This window comes from Eucyclogobius newberryi, unplaced genomic scaffold, assembly GCF_026437365.1.
Source record: "Eucyclogobius newberryi isolate DKJ021-1_F unplaced genomic scaffold, fEucNew1.0.hap1 SCAF_15, whole genome shotgun sequence".
Classification (NCBI taxonomy): Eukaryota; Metazoa; Chordata; class Actinopteri; order Gobiiformes; family Gobiidae; genus Eucyclogobius; species Eucyclogobius newberryi.
The window spans coordinates 17,172,476-17,196,779 of record NW_027315779.1 but is presented as its reverse complement, the minus strand read 5'-3'; the positions used below and the strand labels follow the sequence as shown (position 1 = coordinate 17,196,779).

Sequence of the window (24,304 nt, the reverse complement as noted above, 5' to 3'; positions counted from 1 at the left end):
TGTTGCTGTCTGTGTCAGTGCGTTATGCTGTCTGTGTCAGGCGTTATGCTGTCTGTGTCAGGCGTGTTGCTGTCTGTGTCAGGCGTTATGCTGTCTGTGTCAGGCGTGTTGCTGTCTGTGTCAGGCGTTATGCTGTCTGTGTCAGGCGTGTTGCTGTCTGTGTCAGGCGTTATGCTGTCTGTGTCAGGCGTTATGCTGTCTGTGTCAGGCGTTATGCTGTCTGTGTCAGGCGTTATGCTGTCTGTGTCAGGCGTGTTGCTGTCTGTGTCAGGCGTGTTGCTGTCTGTGTCAGGCGTGTTGCTGTCTGTGTCAGGCGTGTTGCTGTCTGTGTCAGGCGTTATGCTGTCTGTGTCAGGCGTGTTGCTGTCTGTGTCAGGCGTTATGCTGTCTGTGTCAGGCGTTATGCTGTCTGTGTCAGGCGTTATGCTGTCTGTGTCAGGCGTGTTGCTGTCTGTGTCAGGCGTTATGCTGTCTGTGTCAGGCGTGTTGCTGTCTGTGTCAGGCGTGTTGCTGTCTGTGTCAGGCGTGTTGCTGTCTGTGTCAGTGCGTTATGCTGTCTGTGTCAGGCGTTATGCTGTCTGTCAGGCGTTATGCTGTCTGTGTCAGGCGTGTTGCTGTCTGTGTCAGGCGTTATGCTGTCTGTGTCAGGCGTGTTGCTGTCTGTGTCAGGCGTGTTGCTGTCTGTGTCAGGCGTGTTGCTGTCTGTGTCAGGTGTGTTGCTGTCTGTGTCAGGCGTGTTGCTGTCTGTGTCAGGCGTGTTGCTGTCTGTCAGGCGTTATGCTGTCTGTGTCAGGCGTGTTGCTGTCTGTGTCAGTGCGTTATGCTGTCTGTGTCAGGCGTTATGCTGTCTGTGTCAGGCGTTATGCTGTCTGTGTCAGGCGTGTTGCTGTCTGTGTCAGGCGTTATGCTGTCTGTGTCAGGCGTTATGCTGTCTGTGTCAGGCGTGTTGCTGTCTGTGTCAGGCGTTATGCTGTCTGTGTCAGGCGTGTTGCTGTCTGTGTCAGGCGTTATGCTGTCTGTGTCAGGCGTGTTGCTGTCTGTGTCAGGCGTGTTGCTGTCTGTGTCAGGCGTGTTGCTGTCTGTGTCAGGCGCTATGCTGTCTGTGTCAGGCGTTATGCTGTCTGTGTCAGGCGTTATGCTGTCTGTGTCAGGCGTGTTGCTGTCTGTGTCAGGCGTGTTGCTGTCTGTGTCAGGCGTGTTGCTGTCTGTGTCAGGCGTTATGCTGTCTGTGTCAGGAGTGTTGCTGTCTGTGTCAGGCGTTATGCTGTCTGTGTCAGGCGTGTTGCTGTCTGTGTCAGGCGTTATGCTGTCTGTGTCAGGCGTTATGCTGTCTGTGTCAGGCGTGTTGCTGTCTGTGTCAGGCGTGTTGCTGTCTGTGTCAGGCGTGTTGCTGTCTGTGTCAGGCGTTAGGCTGTCTGTGTCAGGCGTTATGCTGTCTGTGTCAGGCGTTATGCTGTCTGTGTCAGGCGTGTTGCTGTCTGTGTCAGGCGTGTTGCTGTCTGTGTCAGGCGTTATGCTGTCTGTGTCAGGCGTGTTGCTGTCTGTGTCAGGCGTTATGCTGTCTGTGTCAGGCGTGTTGCTGTCTGTGTCAGGCGTGTTGCTGTCTGTGTCAGGCGTGTTGCTGTCTGTGTCAGGCGTTATGCTGTCTGTGTCAGGCGTTATGCTGTCTGTGTCAGGCGTGTTGCTGTCTGTGTCAGGCGTGTTGCTGTCTGTGTCAGGCGTTATGCTGTCTGTGTCAGGCGTGTTGCTGTCTGTGTCAGGCGTGTTGCTGTCTGTGTCAGGCGTGTTGCTGTCTGTGTCAGTGCGTTATGCTGTCTGTGTCAGGCGTTATGCTGTCTGTCAGGCGTTATGCTGTCTGTGTCAGGCGTGTTGCTGTCTGTGTCAGGCGTTATGCTGTCTGTGTCAGGCGTGTTGCTGTCTGTGTCAGTGCGTTATGCTGTCTGTGTCAGGCGTTATGCTGTCTGTGTCAGGCGTGTTGCTGTCTGTGTCAGGCGTGTTGCTGTCTGTGTCAGGCGTGTTGCTGTCTGTGTCAGGCGTGTTGCTGTCTGTGTCAGGCGTTATGCTGTCTGTCAGGCGTTATGCTGTCTGTGTCAGGCGTGTTGCTGTCTGTGTCAGTGCGTTATGCTGTCTGTGTCAGGCGTTATGCTGTCTGTGTCAGGCGTGTTGCTGTCTGTGTCAGGCGTTATGCTGTCTGTGTCAGGCGTGTTGCTGTCTGTGTCAGGCGTTATGCTGTCTGTGTCAGGCGTGTTGCTGTCTGTGTCAGGCGTTATGCTGTCTGTGTCAGGCGTTATGCTGTCTGTGTCAGGCGTTATGCTGTCTGTGTCAGGCGTTATGCTGTCTGTGTCAGGCGTGTTGCTGTCTGTGTCAGGCGTGTTGCTGTCTGTGTCAGGCGTGTTGCTGTCTGTGTCAGGCGTGTTGCTGTCTGTGTCAGGCGTTATGCTGTCTGTGTCAGGCGTGTTGCTGTCTGTGTCAGGCGTTATGCTGTCTGTGTCAGGCGTTATGCTGTCTGTGTCAGGCGTTATGCTGTCTGTGTCAGGCGTGTTGCTGTCTGTGTCAGGCGTTATGCTGTCTGTGTCAGGCGTGTTGCTGTCTGTGTCAGGCGTGTTGCTGTCTGTGTCAGGCGTGTTGCTGTCTGTGTCAGTGCGTTATGCTGTCTGTGTCAGGCGTTATGCTGTCTGTCAGGCGTTATGCTGTCTGTGTCAGGCGTGTTGCTGTCTGTGTCAGGCGTTATGCTGTCTGTGTCAGGCGTGTTGCTGTCTGTGTCAGGCGTGTTGCTGTCTGTGTCAGGCGTGTTGCTGTCTGTGTCAGGTGTGTTGCTGTCTGTGTCAGGCGTGTTGCTGTCTGTGTCAGGCGTGTTGCTGTCTGTCAGGCGTTATGCTGTCTGTGTCAGGCGTGTTGCTGTCTGTGTCAGTGCGTTATGCTGTCTGTGTCAGGCGTTATGCTGTCTGTGTCAGGCGTTATGCTGTCTGTGTCAGGCGTGTTGCTGTCTGTGTCAGGCGTTATGCTGTCTGTGTCAGGCGTGTTGCTGTCTGTGTCAGGCGTGTTGCTGTCTGTGTCAGGCGTTATGCTGTCTGTGTCAGGCGTGTTGCTGTCTGTGTCAGGCGTTATGCTGTCTGTGTCAGGCGTGTTGCTGTCTGTGTCAGGCGTGTTGCTGTCTGTGTCAGGCGTGTTGCTGTCTGTGTCAGTGCGTTATGCTGTCTGTGTCAGGCGTTATGCTGTCTGTCAGGCGTTATGCTGTCTGTGTCAGGCGTGTTGCTGTCTGTGTCAGGCGTTATGCTGTCTGTGTCAGGCGTGTTGCTGTCTGTGTCAGGCGTGTTGCTGTCTGTGTCAGGCGTGTTGCTGTCTGTGTCAGGTGTGTTGCTGTCTGTGTCAGGCGTGTTGCTGTCTGTGTCAGGCGTGTTGCTGTCTGTCAGGCGTTATGCTGTCTGTGTCAGGCGTGTTGCTGTCTGTGTCAGTGCGTTATGCTGTCTGTGTCAGGCGTTATGCTGTCTGTGTCAGGCGTTATGCTGTCTGTGTCAGGCGTGTTGCTGTCTGTGTCAGGCGTTATGCTGTCTGTGTCAGGCGTGTTGCTGTCTGTGTCAGGCGTGTTGCTGTCTGTGTCAGGCGTTATGCTGTCTGTGTCAGGCGTGTTGCTGTCTGTGTCAGGCGTTATGCTGTCTGTGTCAGGCGTGTTGCTGTCTGTGTCAGGCGTGTTGCTGTCTGTGTCAGGCGTGTTGCTGTCTGTGTCAGTGCGTTATGCTGTCTGTGTCAGGCGTTATGCTGTCTGTCAGGCGTTATGCTGTCTGTGTCAGGCGTGTTGCTGTCTGTGTCAGGCGTTATGCTGTCTGTGTCAGGCGTGTTGCTGTCTGTGTCAGGCGTGTTGCTGTCTGTGTCAGGCGTGTTGCTGTCTGTGTCAGGTGTGTTGCTGTCTGTGTCAGGCGTGTTGCTGTCTGTGTCAGGCGTGTTGCTGTCTGTCAGGCGTTATGCTGTCTGTGTCAGGCGTGTTGCTGTCTGTGTCAGTGCGTTATGCTGTCTGTGTCAGGCGTTATGCTGTCTGTGTCAGGCGTTATGCTGTCTGTGTCAGGCGTGTTGCTGTCTGTGTCAGGCGTTATGCTGTCTGTGTCAGGCGTTATGCTGTCTGTGTCAGGCGTGTTGCTGTCTGTGTCAGGCGTTATGCTGTCTGTGTCAGGCGTGTTGCTGTCTGTGTCAGGCGTTATGCTGTCTGTGTCAGGCGTGTTGCTGTCTGTGTCAGGCGTGTTGCTGTCTGTGTCAGGCGTGTTGCTGTCTGTGTCAGGCGCTATGCTGTCTGTGTCAGGCGTTATGCTGTCTGTGTCAGGCGTGTTGCTGTCTGTGTCAGGCGTTATGCTGTCTGTGTCAGGCGTTATGCTGTCTGTGTCAGGCGTGTTGCTGTCTGTGTCAGGCGTTATGCTGTCTGTGTCAGGCGTTATGCTGTCTGTGTCAGGCGTGTTGCTGTCTGTGTCAGGCGTGTTGCTGTCTGTGTCAGGCGTTATGCTGTCTGTGTCAGGCGTTATGCTGTCTGTGTCAGGCGTGTTGCTGTCTGTGTCAGGCGTGTTGCTGTCTGTGTCAGGCGTGTTGCTGTCTGTGTCAGGCGTTATGCTGTCTGTGTCAGGCGTTATGCTGTCTGTGTCAGGCGTTATGCTGTCTGTGTCAGGCGTGTTGCTGTCTGTGTCAGGCGTTATGCTGTCTGTGTCAGGCGTTATGCTGTCTGTGTCAGGCGTGTTGCTGTCTGTGTCAGGCGTTATGCTGTCTGTGTCAGGCGTGTTGCTGTCTGTGTCAGGCGTTATGCTGTCTGTGTCAGGCGTGTTGCTGTCTGTGTCAGGCGTGTTGCTGTCTGTGTCAGGCGTGTTGCTGTCTGTGTCAGGCGCTATGCTGTCTGTGTCAGGCGTTATGCTGTCTGTGTCAGGCGTGTTGCTGTCTGTGTCAGGCGTTATGCTGTCTGTGTCAGGCGTTATGCTGTCTGTGTCAGGCGTGTTGCTGTCTGTGTCAAGCGTTATGCTGTCTGTGTCAGGCGTTATGCTGTCTGTGTCAGGCGTGTTGCTGTCTGTGTCAGGCGTGTTGCTGTCTGTGTCAGGCGTTATGCTGTCTGTGTCAGGCGTTATGCTGTCTGTGTCAGGCGTGTTGCTGTCTGTGTCAGGCGTGTTGCTGTCTGTGTCAGGCGTGTTGCTGTCTGTGTCAGGCGTTATGCTGTCTGTGTCAGGCGTTATGCTGTCTGTGTCAGGCGTGTTGCTGTCTGTGTCAGGCGTTATGCTGTCTGTGTCAGGCGTTATGCTGTCTGTGTCAGGCGTGTTGCTGTCTGTGTCAGGCGTGTTGCTGTCTGTGTCAGGCGTGTTGCTGTCTGTGTCAGGCGTTATGCTGTCTGTGTCAGGCGTGTTGCTGTCTGTGTCAGGCGTGTTGCTGTCTGTGTCAGGCGTTATGCTGTCTGTCAGGCGTTATGCTGTCTGTGTCAGGCGTGTTGCTGTCTGTGTCAGGCGTTATGCTGTCTGTGTCAGGCGTGTTGCTGTCTGTGTCAGTGCGTTATGCTGTCTGTGTCAGGCGTTATGCTGTCTGTGTCAGGCGTGTTGCTGTCTGTGTCAGGCGTTATGCTGTCTGTGTCAGGCGTGTTGCTGTCTGTGTCAGGCGTTATGCTGTCTGTGTCAGGCGTTATGCTGTCTGTGTCAGGCGTGTTGCTGTCTGTGTCAGGCGTTATGCTGTCTGTGTCAGGCGTGTTGCTGTCTGTGTCAGGCGTTATGCTGTCTGTGTCAGGCGTGTTGCTGTCTGTGTCAGGCGTGTTGCTGTCTGTGTCAGGCGTTATGCTGTCTGTGTCAGGCGTGTTGCTGTCTGTGTCAGGCGTGTTGCTGTCTGTGTCAGGCGTTATGCTGTCTGTGTCAGGCGTTATCCTGTCTGTGTCAGGCGTGTTGCTGTCTGTGTCAGGCGTTATGCTGTCTGTGTCAGGCGTGTTGCTGTCTGTGTCAGGCGTGTTGCTGTCTGTGTCAGGCGTTATGCTGTCTGTGTCAGGCGTTATGCTGTCTGTGTCAGGCGTGTTGCTGTCTGTGTCAGGCGTTATGCTGTCTGTGTCAGGCGTGTTGCTGTCTGTGTCAGGCGTTATGCTGTCTGTGTCAGGCGTTATGCTGTCTGTGTCAGGCGTGTTGCTGTCTGTGTCAGGCGTTATGCTGTCTGTGTCAGGCGTTATGCTGTCTGTGTCAGGCGTTATGCTGTCTGTGTCAGGCGTGTTGCTGTCTGTGTCAGGCGTGTTGCTGTCTGTGTCAGGCGTTATGCTGTCTGTGTCAGGCGTGTTGCTGTCTGTGTCAGGCGTGTTGCTGTCTGTGTCAGGCGTTATGCTGTCTGTGTCAGGCGTTATCCTGTCTGTGTCAGGCGTGTTGCTGTCTGTGTCAGGCGTTATGCTGTCTGTGTCAGGCGTGTTGCTGTCTGTGTCAGGCGTGTTGCTGTCTGTGTCAGGCGTGTTGCTGTACGTTTTTTCTAACAAGCTGACTTTGAACAGCACTGTAAAAAGCTTGTGCATCGTGTAAACACGTGTCTGATAACTTCAGGACAGTGAAATCGTGACCCACAGCAGCCGCTAGTGCCCCTGAGGGGCCACATCCCCCCGCTCCTCTGCCACTTCTGAGAACACTACATGAGTCATACAGCATCTCTGTTCTGCTCAAGTGTTGTTGTTTTTTTTTGGTTGAGTTTGTTTGCGTGTGTGTGTGTGTGTTTATTGTGTGTGTGTGTGTGTGTGTGTTTATTGTGTGTGTGTGTGTGTGTGTGTGTTTATTGTGTGTGTGTGTGTTTATTGTGTGTGTGTGTGTGTGTGTGTTTATTGTTTGTGTGTGTGTGTGTGTGTGTGTTTATTGTGTGTGTGTGTGTGTGTGTGTGTGTTTATTGTGTGTGTGTGTGTGTGTGTGTGTGTGTTTATTGTGTGTGTGTGTGTGTGTGTGTGTTTATTGTGTGTGTGTGTGTGTGTTTATTGTGTGTGTGTGTGTGTGTGTGTGTGTGTGTGTGTGTTTATTGTGTGTGTGTGTGTGTGTGTGTTTATTGTGTGTGTGTGTGTGTGTTTATTGTGTGTGTGTGTGTGTGTGTTTATTGTGTGTGTGTGTGTGTGTGTGTGTTTATTGTGTGTGTGTGTGTGTGTGTGTGTTTATTGTGTGTGTGTGTGTGTGTTTATTGTGTTTATTGTGTGTGTGTGTGTGTGTGTGTGTTTTTATTGTGTGTGTGTGTGTGTGTGTTTATTGTGTGTGTGTGTGTGTTTATTGTGTTTATTGTGTGTGTGTGTGTGTGTGTGTGTTTATTGTGTGTGTGTGTGTGTGTGTGTGTGCAAAAACACGCACCCCTAAAATGGCGTTGACGCAAACATATAGCTAGTCTATTCTATTGAAAAACATTTTTTGGGATAAAAGTGCGTTGTTGTAATGGAGCTCCAGTCCTATCTAGCCTATATCACTCTAAATTACAACAATGTTTCTTTATTATTAGGCGACGTATTCTTGGACTCAAACACTGCGCTTCGTTCACTTTTCTGTAACGGATATTTGTCATATTTTAAAAAGTATAAAATACCCACACAGGTTGACACAGCAACAAGAAAAAGTAGCCAATCTTTCTGAAAAACTCACCTGCTGCTTTGACGCAAATGAATGTAAACCCAGGCCACAGAAGATGATGATGACCGATCCAACAGGTTTGGTCCGAGCTTGTTGTAAAGGCTGATGTTGAAGTGTACGGATTGTTTCCTCTCAGTACAGCAGAGCCGTTTCCATGGCAATAAGGCGTCACGAACTGTATGGTAAATCACGACGCGTCTTGCCTCCTCCACTTCAAAGTGCCAACCTCACAAGTTTGCAATAAAAGATGTTTCCTCGTGTATTTTGACCTATGTTTAGTTTGTAATGTTTGACTGTTTTCCCGTGCTCCTATAGGAATATATGATGCGAAAGCGTATGTCACAGCCGCACTGTTGCGGGGTGAACATCACATCAGACGGAGTGAGTCATCCTCGCTCCGCGCCGTGATCCACCGTAAATCTAATCATCAGTCGCGCTTTCACTGCCCTCAAAGAAACTTACACACTCATTTCCCACAGATCAACGTACTGAAGAGGAAAAACGTTTCACTTGCAAGTAAATACAATTCTTAATATATTTTTACATTTAATTCATTGTTGGCAACAGAGGGCGGGCCTGGCGCCATGTGACGTCGAACGGAGCACCACCATGTGACGATTACGTCACTCATATTGTGGAAAGAGACCCGGAAGTCAGGACGACGTCGAAGAGAAACCCGAAGAATTGAAGTTTACTTTGTAAATTTCATCTTCAATTGCCACTTTTTCAGCATATTTTTTGAAGATTTTATTTTTACACGCTTGAATTCACAAACTGTGGTGTCAAGATGCCTAACATTGAAAGTATCCTTTGAAATGTGGTAAGAAAAACAATTCGCTTTGGTGTGGCTGTGGTTTGTTTAGCTTTTACTACGGCCCTTTCTGGATTTTGTGGGTCTTGAGAAGGTTAGTTAAAAGTTAGCTTTTATTCTGATCAATTTACCTGGCCTATGTTATTCATAATACAACGATTTTCATAGATGAGGGCCTCGACACTAATACAACATTTACTATGGGATATGAACTAAGTGCTCATCTGGGATACTTTTGTTTGTGATGTTTACTTTCCATCAAGTCTGAAAATTAGCCTATGTTACTATTTTAAATGTGGCAATACTCTCTGTTCTCTCCATATGTGGGACGCCCTAAGCATAAAGGTTAATTAAATACTAATAATAATTTAAAGCCAGCTTCTAGGTTCTAGGTCAGAGAGACATATTAACACTTAAATGTGAGGGTCTTGACCTTTTCCTCATTAAATCTGAACACCAAATTTCCCTGCCCCTAGTTTGGTAAATCTTAAAGATTGTATATGGACACTGGAGGAGGTAAATGTCTTGCCCAAAGGCACAAAGACTGTTGCATACTGGGGGAAATGCTGCTGCCCTTTATAGATGCAGAGAACAATTTTAAGTATGTTTTACTATGGACCCTTCTGATTTGCCACTACTCGGGTTTGATGTCGATTCTGATTCACACCAAAATGTGTTTTTTTTTTTAAATTGAGGTTATAACTTATGGCTATGATTTGTTATTGTTGCCATAAAGTATATCACATTGGCGAAATCAACACAAATATTGAGAGACGTACCTCATAGACCCAAAGGCATTTGTAAAAACATATTGGCAACTACTGAAACAAGAGTTGTGCTGGTCAAAATCCACATTCACTGAACTATAGTATATTTATAAGGAAGCTGATATAAGGGGCCATAGCAACTTTTTGTACAGATTGTGGGTGTTTCTTTGACTCCGTTCCACAGAACAGCTTTTTAATTTGAAGTTTGCTGCCAAAGAACTGCAAAGAAATTCAAAAAAATGCGACAAAGAAGAAAAAATAGAAAAGGCAAAAGTCAAGAAAGTAAGTAGATCTGCAGAAATATCATTGTTGTTTTCAGTGCAAGATTTGATTACTAATTAATACCTTTTCTTTAGGCTGTTCAGAAAGGAAATATGGAAGTAGCCAGAATCCATGCTGAAAATGCCATCAGACAGAAGAACCAGTCAGTGAATTTTCTGAGAATGAGCGCTCGAGTGGACGCTGTGGCAGCTAAAGTCCAGACCGCTGTTACAATGAACCAGGTACTTATAGATGCAATGTTTAAGCTGTTTGAAGATGCTTTGTCAAAATTGTAGCTTACTAATTTAGTTGTATCTTTTGATTCCTGCTACAGCACATACAGTCAAATTAAATCCAAAAAATAACTCTTTAAATAATAACGGTGTTACTGGAATATTCTGTTATAGGTCACAAAATCCATGGCTGGTGTAGTTAAGGGAATGGATGCAACTCTAAAGAGCATGAACCTGGAAAAGGCAAGTCAAACAATCAGTCTATTCTCCTATACATTCTACAAAATGACCAATAATAAGTCACTAAAATGCAGCACTATTGTTTAGATTTCAGGCATTATGGATAAGTTTGAGCAACAGTTTGAAACCCTGGATGTTCAGACGGCCCAAATGGAGGACACCATGAGCAACACCACCACATTGACAACACCACAGGTACATTTATTTGATCACAAAATTACATATTTTTTATTGAACACTTAAGTATGATTCATATTTTTCAGAACCAAGTGGAATCACTGCTGCATGAAATGGCAGATGAAGCAGGGTAAGGCTTTATACCGCAGCCTATTCTAAAAGTCACAAAAATACATAGATTTTGATGTAATGTTTTTTATTTCAGTTTGGACCTGAACATGGAGCTTCCCCAGGGCCAGACTGGATCTGTGGGGACGAGTGTGGCTTCTGCTGAACAGGTAATTTTTTTTATACATCTGTTTACAATTACATGTACATTAGCTTCTTTCATGATTTGTCTATTTTCTCTTAAAGGATGAGCTTTCTCAAAGGCTTGCTAGACTTCGAGATCAAGTATAAATGTGTACTACTCCTGACTGGAACCATCAAGCTTTGACTCCCTGCACACTACCTGATTATATATATACCTGATGATTATACTCCTGTCTCAGCTCTCTTCATGTCTTTGCCAGTGTTGCGTGTTATTAAGGCCTAATTTGTTTCCATGTTCATATTGTTTTGGAAGGGATTATTCTTTCATTAACGTGTATATACTCAATTAGTTCCTCTGTATGTCAGACTCCGTGTTTTCATTTAAAAGCACATTTAGAGATGGGAAATATTGAACATAAGTATAAATCAGTTTTAGGTAACAAAATCTAAAATGTCTGCTCAGAGGTGTAAAGAAAGATTCAGTTGTAGTCATATGGACTCTGTTTTTAGAAAAAACAAACTTTTTGAAAGCGCTTATTCTTTGAGAAAAATCCATCTCCCCTTGTGAAGTGACATCAAGTGTAAATTCAAAACAGGTTGTTTTATTTCTAAAGTTTAAATAAACTTACAGGGGGATTGTTTCCAGTTCCTGGCTTATCTTCACTGGTGACATGGAATTTGGTAAAGGGTTTTAATGTGGGGAAAAGAGTGAAAAGCAAATAAACTTAAAAATGTTATAGCATTTTATCTCTTGTATTTTGTACATCAGTTGGCAATAGACTGTAGAGCAGGGGTGGGCAGTTATTTTCCTCCGAGGGCCATATTCGAATCCAGGCAAGTAGCGGAGGGCCAGCCCGCGACCATTGGTGTTTTTTTTAATATAAAATAAAATATCACTTTTCTGTCAAATATAGGCTATTTAATCTATTATTTAATTCATTTCACTTAATCTTTATTAATGATACAAGTGCAGACCGATGCCTAAGGGCAAAAAATTAAATATTACTTGGCATGTTTGGTTGGCGGATTATAAAGACAAACAGGCTGTATGTGTAAGATAAACAATTTGAAAATGATACTGTTAACATAAAATAAATAAAATACAAATTAAAGTATTGAAAGTGATTGCCACAGTGGGTTTAGTTTGATATAATCATGCTTTCATTGAATGAATTAACCTACACACAGAATTCCCCCAAAATAGTTTGCATTCTACCAGAAGGACTGGCACTGTAAACAGCCTTATTTATTCAGCACGTTTGCCAAAGCAAGTTCCTATGTTAGTGAATTTTGTTCATTAACAATGGCAATAAACCTTTTCTGATTATGACTACATTTGTTTTAATGTTTATGCACGAATGCACACAGTCTCACTGCGCCCTCCAGGGGTGTTTCAAGGAATTGTTGCAAAAATGTTGCTACTTTATATAACACGGTTTTTTTTTTCATGAAGAGGATTTATGTCCAGTTATGTCAACAAGATTGTGATGATTAATATGAAATGATATTGATTATATCAGTGCAGTGGGGGTTGGGGCCTTGTCATGTGACTTTGGCGTAAACAGGAAGCAGCTGATCTCGGTTTCTGCGAAGTAATGAATACAAGTGTAGTCCTGAAATCTCATCATTATTACTGTCTCCAGCTGCCAGGGCAGAAATAAGAGCTCCACGCGGTTGGGCTACGTGGACTTTGGGGATTTTAGGTGAGACCGCTGTCTATTTTGCTCACATAAATTGTGCGTTTGTCGTGTTAGCTAACTTAGCATCTCAAGCTAACGTTACTGTGGAAGTGTGAAAAATACCGATTCCCAAATGTTAGCTTTACAGAATGTCCGTTTCGTTGGGCCGACCAGAGTTCACGTGTCGAATTATCTCTACGTCTCAAGAGTTTTACTTTTGACAGTTTTGCGTTTGACACATACGTGAAAATGAAAACGTGTTTGTTCCGCAGCTGAGAGAGGAATTGCAAACACTGAAGTCTTTTGACCTGCTGCGGCTCGTGTCTTCTGAGGGCGATGTCAGGCTCAGCGATGAAGAAAAAGGTTCACTACATGTTTGTACTTATAAATATCACCTTTTAATCAAGCTCGAGCCATTTGACACAGAGGATGAGAACTATCTATGTGTTTTTCTACAACATTGTCAAACATGGCATCACTATTATGTCATTTCTTACCATTTATTCTGGTAATTAATATGGCGGCTCTATATACACTGCCAATTAATATATCTAATATTAGCACTGTGTTGCCTGTTGTGCCTAACCGTAATACTCTTATGTACTATGGTTGTCAAAATATGTGTACTGCGATCCTAAAACTACAAACTTAAGACCGTCACATGGGACATATTGACAAAATGTCTTGAGATTTGAGAGTATCCCGTTAACAATATTCAGACAGTATTATATCAATCCAATAGAAATGTGTTAAAACATGTCTTTAAATGTAATAGTTGAGGTTTGAGTATCAGTTAAATTGTAAACCCTAAATCAAAATGACTCAATACTGGTTAATAGTTTTAGTTTCCAAAACGACAATTCACAATATTATCAATAGTTCCCTAATCTGCCCACTTCTAGATACTCTTCTAAACAAGAACTATTAAACCTCATTATTATGGACACAATGAGATGTGGAAAAGTCTTTGCTGACAGATCGCTTTTATTCCTTCCTCAACCATTATTTATGCGTTAACTTAACCCACTGTGTGTGTTTGTAGGTGTTATTGATGGGGAAAAGTGGGTCTGGGAAGACGAGTATGAGATCCATCATCTTTGCTAATTATATAGCCCGGGACACAAGGCGCCTTGGAGCCACAAGTAAGAAGCACAGCAACGCCCACCGACACATTGTTTTATGTCACTGACAAATTAACTAACTCTTTATATGATTGTTTTAGTTGACGTTGAACACTCCCATGTACGATTTCTCGGCAATCTTGTTCTAAACCTTTGGGATTGTGGAGGGTAAAGTACTATTAATGATGCTCAAAATTGTATTACTTTTAAAATCATTTGTATTTCAAACTTATTTGAGTTTGCCCTTGCCCTCCTCAGGCAGGACACATTTATGGAAAACTACTTCACCAGCCAGAGGGACAACATTTTCCGAAATGTAGAGGTTCTCATTTATGTATTCGATGTTGAAAGTCGTGAGTTGGAGAAAGATATGCATTACTACCAGTCTTGTCTCGAAGCCATTCTGCAAAACTCCCCTGATGCCAAAGTTTTCTGTCTCGTACACAAAATGGACCTGGTACAAGAGGACCAACGAGATCTTGTGAGTCGACAATTAAGAAAATGTTGAAGCTGAGGAAAATTGTAATGTATTTTCTGACTAAGGAATCCAAAAAATGTGATGACATTCCTGTTTGACTACTCTACAGGAAGTGCAGATAACGATAAAGGCCTAGACATAAAGTCCTTGATCTGTTTGCAATCACTTAACCAGAAATGGCTTGATTTAGCTTTTTCAAGTTGTATTAGTAAAGTAGGATTTGTTCTCAATCGATTCAAGAATTCCTTTATTTTTTTGCTTCTTCAGATTTTCAAAGAGCGTGAAGAAGACCTCAGGAGATTGTCAAGACCATTGGCGTGCACATGCTTTAGGACATCAATCTGGGATGAAACGCTGTATAAGGTTATAAACTTTCAATGGTCATTCTTTTTTTTGTTAAACTTGTATTTATGTATTTATGTCGTGTTAATGTCATGTCATACAGGCATGGTCGAGCATAGTGTATCAGCTCATCCCCAATGTACAGCAACTGGAGACAAATCTGAGAAACTTTGCTCAGATCATTGAAGCAGATGAAGTTCTTCTGTTTGAGAGAGCGACTTTTCTGGTTAGATCCAATAATTAAGTTAAATATACAAATGGATTCATCGACCGGGTCATTATTAATTTCCCCTCTTTGTTTGCCAGGTGATCTCTCACTATCAGTGCAAAGAGCAGCGTGACGCACATCGGTTTGAGAAGATTAGCAATATTATCAAACAGTTTAAACTCAGTTGCAGGTGAGTGCAGTTACCACATCCTCATCTGTCCTCACATTGAAACCACACAGATGCACAGTTACTGTTATGTATTTTGTCCTTCCTTAATTACCATAGTTATGTACTACATAAGCACGAAATGTATCAATGCGTTATCACACCTAACCGCCATGATAAGTTGACACAAGAAAATGTTTCGTTCCTCAACTCCGTCTCCTCATTGCACTCACCACAACAAAAGGAAGAAGATATAACGGTTACAATGTAATTAACAATTTTATTTTTACACTCCAGTAAACTTGCAGCGTCATTCCAAAGTATGGAAGTGAGGAACTCCAACTTTGCAGCGTTCATTGATGTTTTTACCTCTAACACTTATGTTATGGTCATCATGTCGGATCCCTCCATACGTAAGTGCAAAAATACATCTCTACAAACTCTTTTACGCTTTTTACAAACCGTCCCAGTGTAAACCTGCGCCTGTTCTCTGTCCACAGCCTCTGCAGCTACGCTCATCAATATCCGAAACGCTAGGAAACACTTTGAGAAGCTGGAGCGGGTGGATGGCCCCAAGCACAGCCTGCACATGCGAATGCGCTAGTCGTTATGTTCACGTGGACGCTCTCAGCCAATCACTCAGTCCACCAACAGCACATTGTGATTCAGTTCTGAAAAACACACGTAACCTTTCCTCTGTATTTTCACAATCAAATGTTACCGGGGGAAATCAATGTTTTGGTTCTGATTTTTGGTTGCGTTTATTATGAAATATGATATATTTTGTCATGTTAAAGGACATAAGTTGTGATAAGTGAGAGAGAATTTGGCCACACTTGGCATTTGTCATTTCCTTCTGTCTCATGCATTGTATTTGTGTGAAATCATTTACAAATGAGAAACAGGTACTGTTGCGCTTTTAAATATACGTTTGTACTCTTTTAGACAAGTATAAACTATATGCAAAATCGATTAAAATGTTCTTTTTCTTAAAGTGATGTGTGATTTCTTTACCTAGACAAACATGTTGACAAATGAGGCCAGCCATACAACCAGCTGCTGTGGTCAGTGAAGCATAAGTTGTACCCGCAGTTGTTGGGCACAGCTGTCACATGGATTGCACGTTTAAGGTGGACTTGTGTGCACTGTCGTTATAAAGGATTGATATGACTGTAGCACCTGTTTGAGCAGCTGCAAAGAGCTGACAACAGTAAACTGAACTGGATGTCATGGCATCAAGCTCAAAATCCCATTTAACACAAAACGTTCAATGAGTCAAGTGATTTATTGAAATGTATTTAAATCTGAAGAAAGCATTATATTAGAAAGTAGTTCCTGTTTATTAAAGCAGATCTGGAGCGGCGCTGGTGTCTTGACTACTGCTCCAGATTAGCTGCTTTGAATGACGGGGAGAATGCTTTGAACGTTTCTTTAGTGCACAATCAAATATGCATTTTCTTATGCCACATGCATCTGTGGCATTCTTATTTATAAGAACTAAATAAGTTAAAATTGTGTTTGACTTTTTAAATTTGCCGAATTACACACTTTTTAGTAAAAATTATATTGCTTGTAAAAAATAAAAAATAAAATAAAAAGTATGGCACTAAGGCCAGGCCCTAGACAGAGTAGAACACTAAAGGTAAACTAATATATTATGTTCTAAAGGACAAATACAGATTAGTTACACTATTTAAGTAGTCAAATTAAAATCTAATTAGACTCCTTTGGGCAGTGTAGGTAATGAGCACTCTCTCTGTGGCTCTTCGTCCTGTCTCCAGGGCTGTGGGCAGTGGACTTATCTCCTTTCATTATGTTGTAGCTCTGCACCAGAGGCATTGTTCAGCGCTAATCAACATTTCTCATGTAGTTCAGTTGATTCATGGAATGTGGAGGCAGGACAGAAAAATCCCTTTAGCCCGGAGCAAAGCTTTATAATAAAACTAACACAACTGGTCTCTCTATAGTATGCAATATGTTAACCATGCCAAAGTCTTGCCAGACATTCAAGATAATTGTGACCCGCCAATCAGTGATTCCACGCTTTTCAGATTTATTCAGCTCTTTGCTCAAACATGTGTTATTTGCTTTTCATCAATCCAACCAGTTCAGCTATTGGTCAGTCTCCATGAGGTGAGTAATTCACTTTACACTGTAAAGTCTGATGGCCCAATATGGATATGTATCAGCGGTTCAGCTATTCAACATTTGCCTTGCTGTTGTGACCATTAAATTATATTTGTCAATGTCTAGGCCCATAAATTATAGTAAAGTTGTTGTAAAGCACTTTTTTGATATCAGGCCAATACAGGTATATGATAAAAAATCTAAAGGGTGTCTGAATACTTTCAGTATGTGCAGCAGACAGCATAAGTAACAGGTGAACTATTCAGATAAATGTATTCATTGGAAAATAATGCTTGTGATTCTGAGAGCAAAACACCTTTTCTCATTGGACTGCTTCCCTTGAGGAGCAACCAGACCCTGGAGTACAGTCAGTGTGCGATGCATATCAGGGTGAATCCCCTGCTCATGTATGTTTACCAAAGACACAATAAGTGGCTCTGACAAGGCAATTGTGTCTGACTTATAAATGTATTGATATTTGATGATTAAAAACCTCTCCTCTGTGGTTAAACTACATTTTCCTGTCCCTCTGTCTGCCCTCATCAGCCCCGCAGTCTGTCTGATTCAGCTGCCTCTCCAGTAGAGTTAGTCTCTGTTTCAACCTCTGCTGTGTATGCGTATATTCATTAAGCAATCGTGCAAATCGTGTCTGCAAAGTATCTAGTCCGGTCTCCAGTCGCTCCACTTTGTCCTCAGTGTCCTCTTTCTCCAGCCCACCACTTTCAGCATTCTCATCCAACAGACCTTCTTTCATTAAAATCTCTCTACCTCTCTCTTCAAGTACAGTTTTTGCATCTGGATACTCGGTTACTGCCTCCATCAGGTCATCTTTGGAGAGGCAGAAGAGGTCAGAGTAGCCCAAACTGCGGATGTTGGCTGTCCGGCGATTGCCCATTTTACTCCCTTTAATGTTGAGAATGCTTATTTCGCCAAAGCAGCTGCCCGCAGTGAGGAGGGCATACTGCGTGACTCCATCGTCGGCCACCACAGCCAGTTTACCTTCCTTAATAATGTACATCTCCTTTCCTATGTCGCCTTTCCTGCAAATGTAGTCACCAGGACTGAAGACTTGTGGTTGCAGTTTGAGGACAAGTTCAACCAAAAGTCCTGCTTCACAATCTTGAAAAATTCGCACTTTTTTCAATGTCTCAAGATGTACATTTATAGCAATTTCAGCTTGAAGTTTGTTGGGAAGGTTCTTGAGCACTTCCTGTTCGTCCACTGCTTTTTTATTGGTCCAGAGGTAATCAAACCACTTAATGACACGCGTTTCCAAATCTCTGCTGACTTTGCGAAAGTGCATATAGTGTTTTATGGCATCAATTCGAGCTTGAAACTCAGCACGAGTAGCATTCATATTGGCTATCATTGAGCCAACATTTCCAACAATAGTGGCAAAGATTAAAACGCCAACAAGAAAGTCAAAGACGACAAATAAGTACTCCTCATCCCGCACTGGAGCAGGCATTTCCCCGATAGTGGTAAGAGTGAGGGTGGACCAGTACAAACAGTACACATAACTGTGTGTGAGAGAGGCGAACTCTTTGGATTTGGAGGAGTTTGGAAAGACCCAGGTGTCCGAGCCAAATCCCAAAGACTTGGAGATAGCATAATAAATGCAGCCGTTCCAGTGAATGATAACCAGGATGTAGAGCACCAGGTTACAGATGCGAAAGATGTTGGGATAGTTGGTGCGGGTCTCTGTGCGGTCGAAGAACTCAAACATTCGGGGGAAGCGCAGCAGGCGGTTGAAGCGGAGCTGTGGAGTGTGGATCCCAGTGGCGATGTAGGCCAGGTCTGTGGGCAGCATGGACAACACATCCAACTTAAACTGCAATGTGCGAACATAACTGTCCCGAAGCTTTGTGTGGTCCTTCACCAGCAGACCTTGTTCCAGAAAACCTGAAGCAATGCAAATTTGAGTCACAGTTTACAACTCATGCATTAATATGATAAATGAGTAAAATAACGTAGAAAGACACTTCAGCCATTTGTACTGAAACCTTTCACATGATGTCAAAATTAGCTAAGGTGGGAAGCTAACTGGATGCATCTTTAATCTGAGCTTTGTTTTAGTACAATCTGACCATAAAGAGCAGATTTAGTTGGAGCTACAACATGTGAGCAGATTTGTACAGTCAAACAAGGCCTTTTCAAATAACATTACGATCAAAAGAATTAGCCACTTTTTATGTTCAAACACCTGAACAGGGCCGTGAACGCTCGTATTAATCACAGGCTCCTGAATATGTGTTGTTTGAAACCCTTTTGTATTACTTATTGAGTTTCAGATCATCTACAAAACAGGTTGTGTTTGCTAATGTGTTCATTGTATCACCATGGTAACGACGGAACTATCCACTATAGAAATAGTTTCCCCCAGCCCAATGTCACTGCAAAATATGAATTCATTTCAGGACTTTGGCTCCTCCAACATTGTTTTTGCTACTGTTGTACTGTTTGCCAGTTTCCAAGTCCAGCATTTTAGTTATAAACTCATTTTGATATAAAGTATTTCTGCTGATGCTGCGTTTTCATTAGCTTTACCTGTGCGGAGGCGAACACAAGTGTCCATCAAGTACACAGTGTCAGAGAGGTAGTCCAGCACCAGCCAGCAGACATAATTAGCCACTTGTAACTCATCAAAGCAAGCCCTGTGGACAGAAATGAACAAAACAGGTTATCTATTATGCGTAATCTATGGGTGCAGTAATTTAACGTGGTACTTTCCTCACCTTGCTACTACAAGAAACCAGTTGTATAAGACAGCTACAGCAATAACAAACAGCCAACGGTAGTATGCATCGTCAGATGGAGACACCACAAACAAGTTCCATCTTCGCCTAAAAAGAGGAAGATACAGTATGTTCAAAATAAATTATGTCATGTATTTCCTATTAGGGATGGTCCGATATGGATATCACTATTTAAAATTCTATTGCAAGGCCCACAAATTGAAGTTATGCTGTAGGTAAGTTCACAAATAGCTTTTTCCCCTTTGTAAAAATAATTACAAAATGTTTTCTTGGATATAATATTGTAGTTTTTCTGTTGACTGTATTTTTACATTTTTATACAGATACTCGATACTGATCCTTATTTGGAGATGTTTCAGTAAAAAATATGTATAAAAGGAGAGGGTCTAAAGGACAAACTGAACACACAGATCAATCTGCTGCACCTGGAGTGTTTGACACAAAATAATGACAATATTGACCTTAAATAAATAATAATTAAAATAAATAACCATAAAATAAATGCCTAGTCTTACAATTTGCATTTGATAATCAGTATTGGCATTTGCATAGCAGTATTGATACCCACATTCTTGAGCCTGTATCGATCGATCAATATTTCAATATAGATACTTGCATCCCCATGTAAACATACACTCTTAGCTACAAAATAAGAAAAAAATGTAGAAAAGATATCATCCCAATATATCTGGACATTTTACTGATATCAACAGAAAGGTCCCTGATAGCACCGATACTGAAATTAGCAGTGATATAGTGACCATTCTGTAGAAAATGACATCGCCCATACTTGAAGACGCCTTTGGGGTCGTCAGTGCCATCTTGTGGGTTGTTGCTGCAGCGACTCGGGGCATTTCTGATTTCAGGACCTCGGAAACGCTCCAGGAAGGAGTCAGGCCGCTCCTCTTCCTCTACAAGACTTCTGTGCGCCCACTCCCGGAGTCTCACCACCAGATTCACCAGTCTAACGCAAACATCAAATACTGAGAGTTCATTATATTCTATGTGTCACTTTCATACTAAAGGTCCCATATCATGCAAAATTGACTTAACCTTCTTACAGTGCTATTGGTACCTCATATATATGCTCAAAGGGGTTTTTTGATTGATTCCTGCAGTCTTTAGCTAGAGAACAGTCTTTATCCTTCCCCTCGGATGAGCAGACGAACGGGGGCTACTCATCACTGGTGAGTGCCGTAGCATTCTGTTTCAGCCCATCCTTAAGGAAGAACTCTGTACCTGTCATGTCTGGTTGATTTTTCAGTAAAAAATAGTCGGAAGTTTGTTGCTTATGGCGCTTCATATTTGTACTGTACCTACTATATTATGACTACCGTATTTTCCGGACTATAAGTCGCACCTTTTTCATAGTTTTGGTCGGGGTGCAACTTATACTCTGCTGCGAAAAATATTGTACATAACTTCAGACGGCTGGGCAATATATTGCAACAAACAACAATTAAATGATTGTCTGTTTAACAGTGAAGTTATGGTTATTCTGTGTATTAATGTATTAATAACTAAATGCAAAAATAGCTGGGTAAAAATAAATATTGAAATAAATCCTGTTGTAGACCAAGGGTGTCAAACTCATTTTGGGCCGCGGGCGGAATTTCAATGCTCAGGCTGGGTCAGGGGCCGAACATAACATCCATCCATCCATCTTCTGCCGCTTTATCCGGGGCCGGGTCGCGGGGGCAGCAGTCTGAGCAGGGACTCCCAGACTTCCTTCTCCCCAGACACTTCCTCTAACTCCTCTGGGGGGATCCCGAGGCGTTCCCAGGCCAGCCGAGAGACATAGTCTCTCCAGCGTGTCCTGGGTCTTCCCCGGGGCCTCTTCCCGGTGGGACATGCCTGAAACACCTCCCGAGGGAGGCGCCCAGGAGGCATCCGGAACAGATGCCCGAGCCACCTCAGCTGGCTCCTCTCGACGTGGAGGAGAAGCGGCTCTACTCCGAGCTCCCCCCGTGTGGCCGAGCTCCTCACCTTATCTCTAAGGGAGCGCCCAGCCACACGGCGGAGGAAACTCATTTCAACCGCTTGTATCCGCGATCTTGTTCTTTCGGTCACTACCCAAAGCTCATGACCATAGGTGAGGGTAGGAACGTAGACCGACCGGTAAATAGAGAGCTTTGCCTTTCGGCTCAGCTCCCTCTTTACCACAACAGTCCGATGCAGCGACTGCATCACTGCAGTCGCTGCAGCCGAACATAACATAGAAAAATAAAACAATAAATAATATAAGAAATAAATTAAACTAAGCTTTAGCTTAGTAATAGTTCTATGTGGACAATGTTGCACAATTTGCAGCAGGTGAGTTCATATTCATCCATCAGCAGCAGGAACAGGAATATAGACTGCAAAACCTCAATATGTGCTCACTATTTTTATAGTTTAAGCTTATCTTAGTGACAAAGGTTCATGTAGTGAATCAAATGAGTGCTCACAGCAGCGTCACTCATGTTCATGTTCATACTTCATTACACTCTGACCTGTGTTTTACCTGTTGCCCCTGATCTGTCCATGTTTGCACTGGTTTAGATGTTTTCCATACAGAGCATCGTCACAGAAGTTTGTTTCCTTGTAGTTAGCTTCACATTAGTGTCGCTTTTAGCACAGCTCTAGTGTCCACAAAATCGTCTTCTTTCTTTATTCCACGTGTTTCCCAAAGCATCCTCTGCTCAGACCTCTGCTCAAGTCTGTAAAGTATTCACATGCGTCTGCACTTTTCAGCCTTTGGCATTTGCGCCAGCAAGGAGGAGCTCCTGCTACAAAGGATTGTGCGACTTTTAGTTTCAGCGATAAAAACACTATATATCAATCGGAAATTGATACATATAAATTAGAAATGTTCAGTGGGCCGGATTAAAACGTCTGGGGGGCCGGATGTGGCCCCCGGGCCGCATGTTTGACACCCCTGTGATTTACAGATTATTACAGATTATCATAGTGATATTTCTGTCATTTTACAGTAATTTCACATTGGCTTAGCCTAATATACTTGAACCTATTTTTTTGCTGGATAGACATAATATATCACCTGAATCAGGACTCAATATCGCCCAGAGCATCTTAGCGTTACCTTGAGACAGCACCTGTCCTTTGAAAAGAATTTCTTGACGGGCCCCCATGAGGGTCCAGCGCTGCCACTCTTTGCAGCTCCGAGCATGTGTCATCACAGACCGACGGCACCCTGGAAACATGACAAATATGTGGCCTTATCTCTGCTGCATAGTTTCATATTTTAAATGTCATACACAACAGTTCACCTGCTGTGAATGCTCTCCGCTCTCTCGATCTCATCCTCTAAGGTGGTTTTGACTGACAGGTTATGAGGTGACCGGTCCCTCTCCGCTGCCTGGCCTGTCATCTTCATCTGGAGTCAGTCATGTTACTGCCCCCTGAGTAACACATGCTTTACCGAGACATCAAAAGTCACAGTGTTTCATACAGGGAGTCTCTATGTTTACAGTGTATATGACTGGCTGATGACAGTCTGGGGACCACCGAGGACCAAAGGGACCGTCTATTCCATCCCTTCAGTACCAAGGAGTTGTTGTGGTGACTGGTTACACTAAAACAACATAGTTCACTGAAAGACATTTTAGGACAAGCTCTAATAACACTCCTCTGTACAGCCGGCTGATGATGAGCTGTTTAGACAACTGTTATCACTGTGTGTGACTAATTGGTGGATCATTAGTGAAAACACTCAGATGCAGAGGGAGTGAGCCTATCAGCTACTTTCCCCCTGGAGCATCATCACTAGGAAACCGCGCTGATGCCCCCGAGCTCTGGGTGCAATACTCTATTTTACCCATAACTACACACAGGGGGTATTTCTCACTGATTTAGTCTGAATTATTCTTTCATACCGGTGTTAAATAGCCACTATTCGTTTTAGATAGGAAGTCACGGGGGCAAAAGTGGATGGTGAGATCACTTTTTAGTACATTTTTGTTATTCTTAATACATTGTTTGTCTTTGAAAAGCAAATAAATCCTCTAGGCCAGACGTTCCTAAAGTCTGCCCAACCACTGCCCCCTCTCAAGATCCCACAGCCCCACATTAATAATACACACATTTTTCTAAATAATGTTAGATTTTTCTTTCAGGCTTGTTGTGTGAACACACATCCCTCCAGGGCCCATGATGCCTCCCAGGGGAACCAGGACCCCTCTATTGGAACCAACGCTCTAAACTATTTCTCTTTATTTACATATTGAATTGATTTTACGTGGGATCCTCTTATATCCATGATTAGGACTGGCATCGGCGACATTGAATAATCATCAACAATCAAAGTTTCTTACCTTGAACCTCGTTGAGTCACTTCCGAACACTTCATTTACATCTCTGAAAACAAACGCATCTGTCCACCTCTTGTCTCCACTCCGGAACACACGAGATGCCCGTACCCTGCCTGAAACATTTCGGTGCTTTAGATCCTCCTCCTCCTCCTCCTCCTCCTCCTCCTCCTCCTCCTCCTCCTCCTCCTCCTCCTCCTCCTCCTCCTCCTCCTCCTCCTCCTCCTCCTCCTCGCATCCACAGGCGCGAGGCGCAGCAGTGAAGCACTCTGGGAAATGTATGATTGTTGAAGAGGCAGATGTGTGCTTTGGTCTGGGGCCAGGCATCTGTGGCATGAAGCTTCATAAATCCATGATCAATGGGACATACATACAGTCCACACAGTACATCAGGAAAAGAGAACTCGTTTGAATAAATATGTGATTTGAGAGATTTTAATCATTTAGAAGACTTAATTTTTTTAATATAAAAAAATACATTTCATTCGTTTTTTCAAGTCCGAGTTTACACGAACAGCCATGACAGACTTGGCCAATCTTCCCTTCTCTTGAATGTAAAAACCTGGTGCTGAATAATTCAGTTGCTTAAAATACAATACAAAAGTGAAGGGCCCTTGAGGAATCATTATGCGTCTGATCCAAAACAAAAGGCCACACTCAACAAACTAGAAACAAAATTCTGTTGGCACTGATTGCTCACTTTTGGAAAAACGGTGCGCAGGCAATTTAATGTGTTATAGAACAAACTAAACGGCACAGAAGGAGGAAGAACATAAAAATGGGGGAAGTGATAGATAAA

General features: G+C 44.1%; 3 protein-coding genes across 4 annotated transcripts; 2 read left to right on the top strand and 1 right to left on the bottom strand.

Annotated features, from left to right (window-relative positions):
* Positions 1–8,206: 8,206 nt before the first annotated feature.
* chmp1b (charged multivesicular body protein 1B) lies at positions 8,207–11,031 on the top strand. The gene is made up of 8 exons (XM_072446430.1): positions 8,207–8,383; positions 9,343–9,440; positions 9,515–9,661; positions 9,827–9,895; positions 9,980–10,087; positions 10,156–10,199; positions 10,275–10,347; positions 10,424–11,031. The coding sequence occupies exons 1-8, from the start codon at positions 8,368–8,370 to the stop codon at positions 10,466–10,468; spliced, it is 600 nt and encodes a 199-aa protein (XP_072302531.1). The 5' UTR covers positions 8,207–8,367; the 3' UTR covers positions 10,469–11,031.
* An 826-nt stretch (positions 11,032–11,857) lies between these two features.
* On the top strand, positions 11,858–15,308 carry rraga (Ras-related GTP binding A). 2 transcript variants are annotated; one of them, XM_072446429.1, is made up of 10 exons: positions 11,858–12,002; positions 12,275–12,363; positions 13,043–13,142; positions 13,223–13,289; positions 13,380–13,602; positions 13,867–13,962; positions 14,045–14,167; positions 14,248–14,339; positions 14,613–14,728; positions 14,816–15,308. In XM_072446429.1, exons 2-10 carry the CDS (start codon positions 12,337–12,339, stop codon positions 14,917–14,919), a joined length of 948 nt encoding a protein of 315 aa, XP_072302530.1. In that variant the 5' UTR covers positions 11,858–12,002; positions 12,275–12,336; the 3' UTR covers positions 14,920–15,308. The 2 variants fall into 2 exon arrangements, with proteins under 2 accessions (XP_072302530.1, XP_072302529.1); XM_072446428.1 differs by having other exon boundaries at positions 11,872–12,024; positions 12,273–12,363.
* A 1,645-nt stretch (positions 15,309–16,953) lies between these two features.
* On the bottom strand, positions 16,954–23,664 carry cnga2b (cyclic nucleotide gated channel subunit alpha 2b). Its single transcript, XM_072445671.1, has 7 exons — positions 23,512–23,664; positions 22,468–22,599; positions 22,281–22,391; positions 19,989–20,162; positions 19,178–19,285; positions 18,990–19,096; positions 16,954–18,344 (listed from the first exon to the last, which is right to left on the bottom strand). The coding sequence occupies exons 2-7, from the start codon at positions 22,572–22,574 to the stop codon at positions 16,954–16,956; spliced, it is 1,998 nt and encodes a 665-aa protein (XP_072301772.1). The 5' UTR covers positions 22,575–22,599; positions 23,512–23,664.
* Between the last annotated feature and the right edge of the window lie 640 nt (positions 23,665–24,304).